This window comes from Sceloporus occidentalis, unplaced genomic scaffold (assembly GCF_023333645.1).
Source record: "Sceloporus occidentalis isolate IW3139 unplaced genomic scaffold, rSceOcc1.0.p SCAF_7, whole genome shotgun sequence".
NCBI lineage: Eukaryota > Metazoa > Chordata > Lepidosauria > Squamata > Phrynosomatidae > Sceloporus > Sceloporus occidentalis.
This window is the reverse complement of record NW_028316987.1, coordinates 96,081,952-96,094,833: the sequence shown is the minus strand read 5'-3', so window position 1 is coordinate 96,094,833 and position 12,882 is coordinate 96,081,952. Positions and strand designations below refer to the sequence as shown.

Genomic DNA, 12,882 nt, shown 5'->3' with positions numbered 1-12,882 from the left:
CGGGTCATTTTGGAGGTATGCTGTTTAAATGATACATTAAATTCTTTATTACGGTCAAAGACCAACATGAACCTATCTTAAATGTACATGCGTCCTAAGAGTCCAGAAGCCACACCAAAGCCACGCTACAGTCCTAAGAACTGGAATGTGGCTTTGGCACAGCTTCCAGACTCTTAGGACGCATGCATCATTTAAACAGCATACCTCCAAAATGACCCATAGCAGCTTTATTTTGGCCTGTCTGTACGGGCCCTAACTAAACCTGAGTGGTTCCTGGACTAACTGCCCAGTGCTACAGCAAGAGCCTTTTCTCCTGAAATAGAGGTTAGATACTGGTAAGTGTTCTCCTCGGTCTCCATAATGGTTCTCTCTGTTCACAGGACTGAGATCTTTTCTGGCAAAGCAGTTACTCATGAGGACATAAAGTATGAGCAGGCCTGCATCCTCTACAATTTAGGTAAGAGCCTTTTTTTTTCTTTTTGGCCATTTGGGATTTGATGGGTGACTGCATTTTTGCTTCCGGAAAAATGGTGGGTGGCTTCAAAAGGAAGAAACCTAGATCAGTTGCAGGTGGCAGTAGTTCAAACCCAGCAGGAAGCATTTTGGCCTGTCCCCACCTTTTTCTGGCAGCCCTTGAGATATTGACAGATTGTGACCATGTCGCTTCTCCATCTTCTCTTCACAAAGCTGAACATGCCCAGCTCCTTCAACTTCTACTCATATGCTTTGTTTTCCCTGCCTCTAATCATCCCTGTTGCCCTTCTTGGAACCTTCTCCATTTTGTCTCTATTCTTCTTAAAATATGTACCTAGAGCTGAATGCAGTACTCCAGTGCAGAATATAATACAGTGCGCCCTTACGTTACATGGGGGTTCCGGACTCCCCACGTAAAGCAAATACCTCCTATCTCGAGCCCCATTTAAATGAACGGGGCTTGTGCACACAGTGGCCCACGCCACGGGCGCGCACCCCATTCATCCCTATGGGATGCATCGCCCCTTCTCTCCACGTGGCTTTCAGTGTATACTGAAGTTTGCGTAAAGCGCGCCCGCGTATGACGCGGGTGCACTGCAGCACTATTACTTTCCTTGATTTGGAAATGATGCTTCTGGTAATGCGGACTAGGACAGCATTTGCCTTCTTTACTGCAGCATCACTCTGCTGGCTCTTGGTCAGCTTATGATCAACAATAATTCCAAAATCATCTTCACATGCAATACTGCTAAGCTCAGAACTCCTGCACGCTATGCCTGTGCATTTAGTTTTTGTGGCCTAAATGCAGAATTTTACATTTGTTTCCATTGAATTTTATTTTGTTAATTTCAGCCCTGTTTCCCAGTTTATCAAGGCCTTTTCCAATTCTTTTAACAGCCCTCCCAGTTTTGTATCATCTACACATCTGATAAGGATTCTGTCCACTCCATCCTCTAAATCAGTGATTTTTAAACTTTCATCTTCCAGGTGTTTTGGACTTTAACTCCCAGAAGCCCCAGCCAGCTTGGCCAACAACCAAGAATTCTGGGATCTAAAGTCAAAAATATCTGGAAGACCAATGTTTGGGAACTGCTGATCTAAATCATTGATAATAACATTGAAAGGAATTGGCCCCAAGACAGAACCCTGCAGGATTCCACTTGAGCCCTCCTTCCAATTTGGAGCCGAGCCACTGATGACAGGTCCAGTTCAGCTTGGCCACTGTTAACCTGAATTGGGCTTCGATGTAACTCTCAGGTGGTTCAGTTGGAAGACCTTTTCCTGGGCAAATGGGGAACATGAGATTCCATACACCCCCACAAGGAGCCTGGCATCCCCTCTTCCTCCACAGTTGCTCCTCCTCTTGGAGGTTCCTCCTCTGCCAGTCCACACTGCATTTTGTTCTTGAACATCCATCCACTAAGAATCTGCCTTCAGCTGAGAACTGGAGTTGGGACTGGGTGAGGTTATGCTTCCCTTGGCTGCACCGGTTTGTAGTTTGAATGTACTCCAAATTCATCCCTAGGCCTGGGTGCACAGGTACCTGCAGTGGCCAGAATTGCATGTACACACCTGGCCTTATCTGTCTATATGAGCCAGAACAAGCTGTGTAATCTTTGGATGAGGCCTTTAAAAACATTTCAAGTGGGAATGTGGGAAAGGGTCTTCTTGCTGGCTGCCCCCAAGCTCTGGATTTCCTTGTCCACAAAGGCTAGACTGGCACTCTCTTTACTGTTCTTCTGTCAGGAGCTGAATACTTTTCTCTCTCTATGGCATTTGGGGACCTGATTCTTCTGTAAGAAAGGTCTGTTAATCTTGGGTTGTTTTTATTTCTTGTTTTTTTAACAGATGCACCTTAAATTGTTTTTAATTATATAGATAATATTTTAAAAATAACTGTATGTATATTTTTGCCTACATCTTTAGGGGAAAGGCAGTGTGTGCGTGCGTGCGTGTGTGCGTGCATGTGTGTGTTGGCATTGGTTTTTTTGGTATTCAGTTGGTTGAGTCAACTGTAAACAGTGAAGAAGGTGGGGTTTTTTGGCTCTCTTGCTTGTGTTTGTGCTAATCTTGTGACTTGCACTGATCCATCCAAGAACAGACAAGGAGGGGTCGGAAATCCTTCTCGAAGACTCAGTTCATGAACTGCAGGATGATAATGGTGCAGTGGAAGAGCCAAGGGATTGCCAGCCTTGTGCTTTTCTGGCCTTGCTATTAGAAGCGGGGCGCTTGGTGAGGAACCCTTGCGTGGCTTGGCTTGCAAGATAACTTTGATGTAGCCTTGGGAGACAGCAAAATCATTCCAGTGGATTGAGCCAGGTCTCAAGGGTGACAGCTTACTCGTTCCCCAGCCTTAGCATAATGCATCTGTCCTGGGCGACATTGGAAGGAGGAGTGTGCCTGAGCGGCTGTCACCTAATGTCTTTGGAGAGTGAGGCTGGCTTTGGGAACAATTCAGAGAAGTGTTTCTTCTCACTTTGGTTCAGTGAGGCCCTGACATCATAATAATAATAATAATAATAATAATAATAATAATAATTTTTATTTATAGACCGCTATTCCGTGTTGATCATAGTGGTGTACAGTAAAAATTGCAATGACAAATACAAAATACAGGATAAAAATTGCAATACATAAATAAAACTTATTAACAACATTCCAAAAATACACGTTAAAACCATACATCAAAACCAGGCCAGCTGATACGCTCGATAATGTTGTACATATGGGGGGGAGTCCCAATATCAAGGGACATTGGGGAAGGCTTGCTGAAACAGGAAGGTCTTAAGTCTCTTTTTGAAGAGGTCCAGGGAGGTGGCGGCGCAGAGTTCCTCGGGAAGGGTGTTCCAGATCCCAGGGGCCGAGATGGAAAAGGCCCTTTGTGAGGTTGACACATATCTCGTTGTTGGGCTCCTCAACAAACTCTTCCCAGATGACCTGAGTGTGCGGGGCAGATTATATGGGACATCTCTTGGGATGAAGGCCCTCCTCGTGCTGCAGCAGACAAAGATTTTTCCATGGCCCAGAAATCTTCACTGTGTGGCAGTACAGACACTCCGGCAGATGGTAGGGCTGGGCAAAGTGGCCATCTTCACCTCTCTTAATGTTCGCCCCTGGTTCTGGCATAATTGCAGATGCTTTCCCTGCATTTACCTCACCTGGAATACACAGCATACCTTTGTGATATTTCCCCCTCTTCCAAGGGGTGCTTCCCATAGTGGGAACTCAGATGTTAGTAGCATGCCAGTCAGAATACCAGGCTGTGAGAATGAAATTATAGAATCACAGAACCTTAAGAGTTATAAGGGGCCTCCAGGGTATCTAGTGCAACACACTGATTTGGGACCCTGGCTCAGTAATAGATCGTAAGACTTTTGCATGCAGACAGCCCTAGTACCTTGGTTTCCTGGCAATTAAAAGGGCCTCTGGTCTTAGCAGATGGGAAAGACCTCTTGTGACCTGGCACCCTGGATTGCTGATGGCCATTGGAGCACGTAATTCTGGACTGGACATCTGAGGAATAATCTGACCAAAAATAGTGGTCAGGTATCCTACAGGCCATGCTAACACCCTACAGGTACCAGATCCTGACTGATCTTAGAAACTAAGTGAGGTCAGCCCTGGTAAATACTTGAATGGGAGACCACCAATGAATACTGGGTGCTGTAGGCTATATTTCAGAGGAAGGAACTGGCAAAACCACCTCTGAATATTCCTTGCCTAAAAAATCCCCATGAGATCCAAGGGGTCACTATAAGTTGACAGGCAACTTGAAAATACATACTTTACATTATTCTCTTAAACCAGCTTTTCTTTACTCTTGTCTGATCTGGCAGAAAATGATTGCTTGTCTGTGTTTCTGTTGCTGTTCTGGTGAGGTACCATCTTTCACACTTGCCTGCTTTCCCCCTTCCACAGGTGCCTTACATTCCATGCTTGGAGCAATGGACAAAAGAGTGTCGGAGGAGGTAAGGTTTTGAGTTTGATTTCCCCCCCTTGTGCTAGATTACTAGAACTATAGCATGGTTAGGCAACTGTAGTGGGTCTGGGGTCCAATTTTTAGCCCCTGGGACCCTCCAGGGGCTTCATGGACTACCAAAAATTTTCCCCCTAAAAAGGGAAGGTGCAGAAATCTACTTCTGGTTTTGAAAAATGTTTATTTAAATAATATTAAACAGGGCAGAGGGTGGCAGGGAGGGCTCTCACTTGGTTTCTTGTCAGTGTCATTCAGGTCTTGTCCCTGCTTTGCTTACCCTCATCTCTTGTCCGGTAGGGCATGAAGGTCTCCTGCACCCATTTCCAGTGTGCAGCAGGAGCATTCACTTACCTTCGGGACCACTTCCCTCATTCCTACAGTGTGGACATGAGCCACCAAATCCTTAACCTGAACATCAACCTCATGCTGGTAAGAATGGGTGGGGATCTTAGAAGAAGCTGCATCCCAGTGGATGTGTAGTGCATAAGTTGCATGGTCATTATCACAGGTTTAATCTCTCTCTTGCCAGCTTGAAAAAGGTCCAAGTAATATGTGATGTGAAAGATCTCCTTCTGCCAAGGACTCTGTGGAGCACTACCAGTCAGAGGAGATGATATGGGGGCTAACAGAACAGAGCTGGATGCAAAGAGGACACAAAGCTAGTGTACCTGATGTGGGTGGAGCTGATGGTTCAACTGGTTGCATCCCTGCCTCTATAAACCAGATATGACAACTCCAGGGAAATGTTTTTCCTGTCAGAAAGTGTGAAATCTGCAAATTTTCATGTAATTTACAAGTCTAAGGATATAGCTGCAGAGGTCTGCCTTAACCATCACAATGTACACACTGTTGTTCTGGTCCCACTCAGTTCTGTAAAGCTTCCAGAGGAGAGCTGTGTTGGTGCATTGTAGCAAAAGCAACACAGGGTTTGGGGGTAATCTAAAGCTATTACACATCTACAGTGGCACAAGACCTATTCAGTGACTACTAATGAAGGTGATAAAATAATTCCTTCAGAATCAGCAACATAGGTTTTTGAGTACCAGTGGCTGGAGAATGTGAGTGAGAGGGGCTGTTTGGATTCTGGATCTTTGATTTGATCCAGCTTCAAGGTTCTTGTATTTTTCTAATGGCAGAGGCTCAGATGATCATCCCCAAGGTCCTTATCTAATTTGTCCTCTTGTAGAAAAGCTGGGTTAACATTGCCTTTCTTCCTCTCCCTCCCTGTCCCCCTCTTTCTTCCCCTATAGGGCCAGGCCCAGGAGTGCCTCCTTGAAAAGTCAATGCTAGACAACCGAAAGAGCTTCCTTGTGGCCAGGATCAGTGCTCAGGTGGGCAGTGTGGATGGATGCCTTGAACCTTGGTAGTTGGAGCAAGACTGGCTGAAAATAGAAGACTGATACCTCCTAAGTCTGGACCAGCTTAACTCTAGGGCAGGGGTGGGAAAACAAGCCTGTGGGGTGAAAAATGCCCCCTTGCTCACCTGTGCAGCTCTCCAGATGTTAAACTGCAACTCCTACAACCCTAGCAAGCATAGCCAAAGGTGATGAATGCTGGGAGTTGCAGTCCAGCAACTTCCAGAAGTGTGCTGGATTCTCATTCGTGCTTTGGGTCATCTTCTTCAGAAATAGTGGTAAACAAGAAGGATCTGTCCCTTTGCTCTTCAGTCAGCTTTGTCTCCTAGGATCCCCTTCGTTCCCTCTCCCCAGACAGCAGTAACCCAATATATTGCTTGCTTTCCTTCTCCTGTCCCTCCCCTGCCAGGTGGTTGATTACTATAAAGAAGCATGTCGGGCTTTGGAGAATTCCGAAACAGCCTCCTTGCTGGGCAAGATCCAGAAGGACTGGAAGAAGCTGGTGCAGATGAAGATCTACTATTTTGCTGCTGTGGCCCATGTGAGCATCACAGGATGGACCCTGGTGCTGTTAGCACCCAGGTTCTCCCCTTCTCAACCTTTTCCTTTGTTACAAAATGGGTTGAGTGAAGTTAGACCTGTTAGATTCACAGTAACCATGACCCTGCATCCCCTTGGCTGCCTCAGTTTAATGCTCCACCACCATATAAGGCAATGTTCTCCAACCTGGAATCTTCCAGAGGTGTTGCCTACAATTCCCAGAATCCCACAGCCAGTTCTGGTCTGCTGGCTGTGGGATTCTGGGAGTTGTAGGCCAACACCTGGAAGATTCCAGGGTGGAGAAAGCTGGTCCAAGTATTATGCTTATTTTCTTAATTTTATCTCTTTTAGAATGCCACTACCAAAAAGCAGCATGTACTTAATACTTTGGACTGTGTATCTGTACTATATGATTTTATAGTGTATGTATGTATGTGTTTAAAAATAAACTAATTACAAAGATAAAAAGTGCAATAGCGAAAGACACTGGATGCTTCTTCATCTGGGCCCCCTTATCTCACTCGATCTAGAGACCTTAACAGTTTCCAGAATTGGTTTTCATCATTTAGCTTTCCCACATTAGGGGAAAAAATGAGGTGGGTAACTTCCCTAGGTTTTGTATATTTTTGCTTTGAGTTTTCCTGTCTACTTTAGGATCTATTACTCCGTTGAAATCTTCTAATATTAGGATCTTTTCATAGTCAAATTCCATAATTTTATCATAAAGATTCTTGAAGAATTTTTTCATTTTTTCTTGTGGTCCATATATTCCTACTACTAAAATTTTATTCCCTTCCCAAATTATTTCTACCCCAACCATATATCCCTCTGTGTCACAAAATATTTTTTTATTCCAATTGTTTATTCACATAGAGTATAACCCCATTTTTCCTGTTTTTGGCAGCTGCAATATATTCTTTCCCAAGTTTTTTGTTCCTAAGAATCCTCTGATGTCTTTTGATTTGACATGTGTTTCTTGTAAACATATTATTTCATATTTGTTTTTGTCTAACAGTTGGAAGATTTTTTTCCTCTTAATGGGCGAGTTCAGGCCTTTTACATTCCAAGTTATGATTCTCATTGTTATTAATTATTTTATTATATTTTCCTTTATGTTTTGCCTTTACAAAGAGAATGTGGGAGAGAGTCACATATATACTACAATGGTCTATCCTATAATTTACTGGTTAGGTTCCAATAAAATCAAACTGGATGACTGGTTTCCAAGCAAGTCTTGTTCTTCATCCACGATTATTTCTTCACCTTTAAGGAAGTCTTCCCTTTGATTTCCCCTAGGGCCACTCCTCCAATTGCTCCTAATAGTTTTTCCTCCTCTTGTCCTGTTAGGTCTTCTTCTATTTCTCAATGCAGTTGGTTATTTCGTAGTAGTCCTCCTCCTGCGTCTGTCTCAGTGTCCTCTCTGCTTTTTATCTTCTTGTTTTCCAACTTTTTTTGTAATAAATCTTCCCGCTCCTCAGAGAAGTACATTCCTCTTTCTCGTTTCCTGGATTTTCTTTCATTTGGTCTGTATTGTCCTTCCTTAGATCTGTGTCTGCTTTCAATCTTTTCCAAAATTCTTCTGCTTTTTCTGTTGTATTGATCTTCTATCTTCTCTGCTTCCATGCCACAGTCAGACCCTCAAGTTCTTCCCACCTGTATTGTATTTGGTGGGTCTTTAAGAGGTCCGTCAGGAATCTGTAATGCCTTCTCCTTCTCAAAACTTTTGTGGGTACACCTTTGAAAATCTTTATTTCATTACCTTGTATCACTAATCTACTTTTGTAGTTTTTCTGTAAAATTGCATCCTTAATTTGTTTAGATACGAAATAAATTACGATATCTCATGGAATCCCTTTTAATTTTGCCACCTTTGAGTTCAGTCTATATATTCTATCTATTTCCCAACTGAAATGGTGAGTTGGGACTTACATATATTTTGCCAACAAAGGGATGAGAAAATCGTATTAATTTTTGTTCGTTTGCTCCGGAAGTCCTCGTAATTTCAAGCATTTCTCTCTACTTTTGATTTCCATCTTAGGTAAGTCTTTTTGATCTTCAGCTTGTGTCGCTTTAAGGTGTTTCAAGTCTACTTCTTGTTTTCTAATTGTCTTTCCTAATTTATCCACTTTACCCGTAATTTTGCCGATGTCTTTATTTATTTTATCCAGATCTTCTCTTATTAGCTTAGATTCTGTCTTCAAATTGGTTTTCACTTCTTCCCTTAATTCCTTTATATCTTGTTTCAATTCATTCCTGAACAGTGTGTTCTCCTCTCTTGATTTCTAGATTTCTCTTAGTATTTGCGAAAACTGATCATTATCCTTGCCAGGTGCTTCAACCGAGGGTCTCCTTTGATTCAGGTTCTGTTGTGGTTTTTTGGGCGCTGCCATACTTTGATTCCGCCTCCTCCTATCTCTCTCCCACTTCCCTTCCCTTTTCTCCTCCTTCCTCCCCTTCTATTTCTCCAAACACTTCACTGTCTTGTCACTATTATCTTGTCTGTAATATTGTTCTTTGGTTTAATTATTTATTTGTTATGTGTGTGAGAGAGTTATTTACTTTATTGAGTTTTATTGAATTGGAATTTAATAGATGTTATTGAATACAGATCAATTCACTTAAATTCCCTTGTTTTATTATATTTTATCTCTTTTGTTTTATGTTGTTTTAATTTCTTTTTTATGGTGTTTTATGTTGTTTTAATTTTTTATTTTTTATTTATTTAATTAATCTATTCTTGTTCTTAAACTCCCTGTTATTATTATTATTATTATTATTTGTTTTAAAGTTTTGTTTTGTTTATTTTGTTTTTTTAATTTAAATTTAAATTTGTTTAGATTTATTGTTTTAGGTAATTTGTATTTTTATTTATTTTTTAGCTTTGTTTATTTTATTTTATTTATATGATTTATTCTATTTTTGTTTGGTTTTATTTTCAATAAATTATATTAATTTTATTATCAATTTTTGTTGTCTCTAATTAATTTTCTTAATGGGTTAAACTATGAAGTCCTAATTTAATTTGTTATTTTTGTATAGATTGTCTTGTTATTGTCTTCTTGTTGTTATTTATTATTTATTATATTATGTTATATGTTCTTTTTCTGTGCAACACTTATTTCCCTTTTTTGAAACAAAAACCTCCCAATTCCCACTTATTGTTACTAGAAGGCTGTCTTTAACCTATTTTCTCTCTCTGGGTTTCAAGTTAATTAAAAACCACCAACAGCTGGTGTTCTGATTAGATATCTGTTCAAGGTCTACCTATCCAAGGTCTCAGGTTGTTTCCTCTCCTTTGCTCCTTTGCTCTGGTCTTTTATTATTATTGTTATTTTTTCTTCCCTTTACCTTTTCCTTTCCCCTTCTCTTCTTTCTCTTCTTTTCTTCTTACAATTTCTTATTTTAACAACACCAAGCTGTGTTAGGCTAATATTAAATTAGTTTTAAATACTTCCTGTTGTTCTTAACTCAGTAACAGTTCTTACCACTGTCTCTCGCTCAGTATGTAAATATTCAGAATAAACTGTGTTCTGTTTCTTCCCCAAGTTCCAATCAATTACAGTCAGCTACAACCTTCACAGCAAACAATATTAAACGTTATTAATTCAAGTTGTGTCTTAAAGTTCTGTAAAATCTTATATATCTTATAAATTAAGCATAGTTTCTATCTCTTCATTAATTTAGCCTGAAACAACCACCCTCTTCCAATGTCTTCCTTTTCAAACACACAATCCCCACAATCTCAGCAATTCAAAACAGTTCAGAACAAAGCCTATTACTTCGATGAGAGAAGGAGAGGAAAAGGAAAAGAGATTACAGTAGATAATAGTAGGCACAATAAGTACAATAGACATTCCCGCATTAATCTCTCTCATCAAGCCTTTAGTAATTCCCAAATACTGCAGTCTTTGTTAGCCCCTTTTTGTTTAGAGTTCAGTGTTTTTTTTCCAATCCCGCTTCTTTTGTGCACGTTGTTATGCCTTATTTTTCCTGTCTCTGTCCATACTTGGGAGGTTGGTGGGGCATGATGCAAGGCCATGAGAAAATGATATCAAGTTGTCTAAGGTTAAGCTAGCCATTTCTAGCCCCAGTCTTTGCCAGCCAGCTTTAGGCTAATTCTTTCTCTCTTTCCTTGCACAGCTGCACATGGGTAAGCAGGCCGAGGAGCAACAGAAGTATGGCGAGAGGGTGAGTAAAACTTTGGAAAACCAGGCTCTGTGTCTGGAATGGGTCACCCAGTCAACAGAACACAGCTGGTCCACTAGATGGGCCTGTCTGTTTGGCACTCTGGGGATTCTGATATCCAGTAGAGAACTCTCTGGGTTGACCTTTGAGGTGTGAGCAGAATCTCTTTTCTGGAGGGGTGGGCAGAGTGTTTCCTGGGGGCCACATGTGCTGTTCAGGGTTGACTGTATGGAAAAGGCCTTTGGTTGGCTGAGTCCCTGTTTGCCTTTGCAGGTCATCTACTTCCAGAGTGCCCTGGACAAGCTCAATGAAGCCATCAAACTGGCCAAGGTAACAGCTCTTTTCCCCTTTATTGCTTACTTTAGTTACTTTTTATTTATTGAAATATTTATTGCTTCCCATATCCAAAAATCACAGGGCAGCATATGATGATCAGTTTGAACAGTTTAAAACAATGAAAACAATTCAAAGGCTAAACACAGATTAAACCATTTGACAACCTGTATGTGCAAACTTGGAGGAGAGCAATAAAGTCCCCAAAACAATAGTAAACAACCATGTTTTTACTTGGTGCTGAAGAAACAGCAGTGTTTCTTCAGTGTAGCAGTTTGTATTCCATACCTGAGGTGCCAAAGCAGCATCTCAGATCTATTTCTGTATGAATATTTTCCAGTATTTCTTTGGAATGGAATTCCACAGTTGCAGTGCTACACTTATCCAACCCCTGTCATATATGCCCACTAGCATAGTCTCTCAGTGTGGTGGGACATACCCTTGGGCCTCTTGCTGAGGATCTCAAATTTCAGGCTGGCAGGCAGGGAGTCATCTTTCTCACTCATTGAGTTCCTGACCCTTTGACCATGCTGGTTAAGCCACTGGGGTGTTGATGTCCAGCGTCATGATTTGAAATCTCTGAACCATTCTTTCTTGGTTGTTTCTGCTTTTCTGTCAAGTTCCCCTTTGGATACACCACTTATGGATGTATGTTTGCTAGGAAATATGATTTAAAAATACTTCAGCCACAACATTCCTTATTGTAGGGTCAGCCTGAAACTGTGCAGGAAGCCCTGAGGTTCACCATGGACGTCATTGGAGGGAAGTGAGTCTCTTTGTGTGTAAAAGCTTTATGTGCTTGTGATTGTCTCAGTCATCCCCTTTGTTATCTGATCTTAATTTTGCAGTAATAGAACCTGTTTAATGTAAAGCATGGAAGGGAAGCATGTAGCCCTTCAAATGGTGTGGGACTTCAAATTCCAGCAGCCCTGGCTGATGTAGCCAGTGGCAAAGATTGCTGGGAGCTTCACTTCAGCAGCACTGAAAGGTTGGATGCTTTTCATTCCTGATGTAATGGAAGATTAATTTACAGTCTTGCTACTATCTATTCCTTTTTGTCTTTGAAAGTGTTTTCAGATCCATTCAGAACAGCTTGCAAAGACTGGACTAGTGAAAAATGTGTCCACAGGGAACTGGGACATTGCTAAAGCAGTTTTAAAGCATGGGATGTCCCATCCTTTTAGCTGTTGTTGTAACCCGCCTGGATTCTTCATGATTGGGCAGGCTAAAATTATTATTATTATTATTATTATTATTATTATTATTATTATTATTGCAGGCTATGCTTGGTTCTGCTCTCTGCTTTTCTAAACAATTTCTACATATTTGCAAGGTTGGTGGTTCCCTGCCACCATATGGACTAGAAACCTGCTGTTCGTGTGGCACATGGACCCTCCTATTCTCCAGTTTCCCAGCTTGACTTGACCAGTGGAGGCTGGTGGGTCTCATGTCAGTGGGGCAGTGAATCCGCTTTGAATTTTAGTACTTTCAACATTAACGTTGAAACACCTTTAAACATTAAAAGAGCTGTCCATGGTGCTGACCTTATTTCAACACTAGCATTCAGCTTCATGGAGTGCTTCTTTAAAGTTCAGCCTGACACCTGAAGTGGAGTCAGTGTCCCACTCGACTTAGCCACCTTCCTAGCCACCATTCTCCTCTAACTCCAGTGGTGCAACTCAGTTCTTCTGTGTCATTGTAGTTTTTCTGACCCCCAAGAATGTGGGATCAGTCACTCTGTAGGAATCTGCTAGCAGTAATATTTGTGGCCTTGAATGTTCATTGACTTTTCCTTGAAAATTTCATCTGGGCCATTAGGTGCTCCAGTGTCAGCCTATTATCTTTATTTTCCTCAAGCTAAGGCCTTTTTGTCTTTTGTTTCTCTTTAGATACAACTCTGCCAAAAAGGACAATGACTTCATTTACCATGAAGCCGTCCCTGCTCTGGATACCTTGCAGTCTGTGAAAGGTACAGTGGAGACACTGCCAGTAACCTAATGGGATTATTATTTACAAGCC

General features: G+C 41.5%; 1 protein-coding gene across 1 annotated transcript in view; it reads left to right on the top strand.

Annotated features, from left to right (window-relative positions):
• Positions 1–12,882, top strand: part of PTPN23 (protein tyrosine phosphatase non-receptor type 23) — a 51,019-nt gene that overhangs the window by 15,771 nt on the left and 22,366 nt on the right. Inside the window, exons 4-12 of the mRNA XM_089533840.1 lie at positions 381–457; positions 4,393–4,442; positions 4,748–4,879; positions 5,701–5,781; positions 6,215–6,346; positions 10,486–10,533; positions 10,804–10,860; positions 11,571–11,629; positions 12,753–12,832. Coding sequence (XP_089389966.1) covers positions 381–457; positions 4,393–4,442; positions 4,748–4,879; positions 5,701–5,781; positions 6,215–6,346; positions 10,486–10,533; positions 10,804–10,860; positions 11,571–11,629; positions 12,753–12,832 — 716 coding nt within the window. The remainder of the gene's footprint in view (positions 1–380; positions 458–4,392; positions 4,443–4,747; positions 4,880–5,700; positions 5,782–6,214; positions 6,347–10,485; positions 10,534–10,803; positions 10,861–11,570; positions 11,630–12,752; positions 12,833–12,882) is intronic.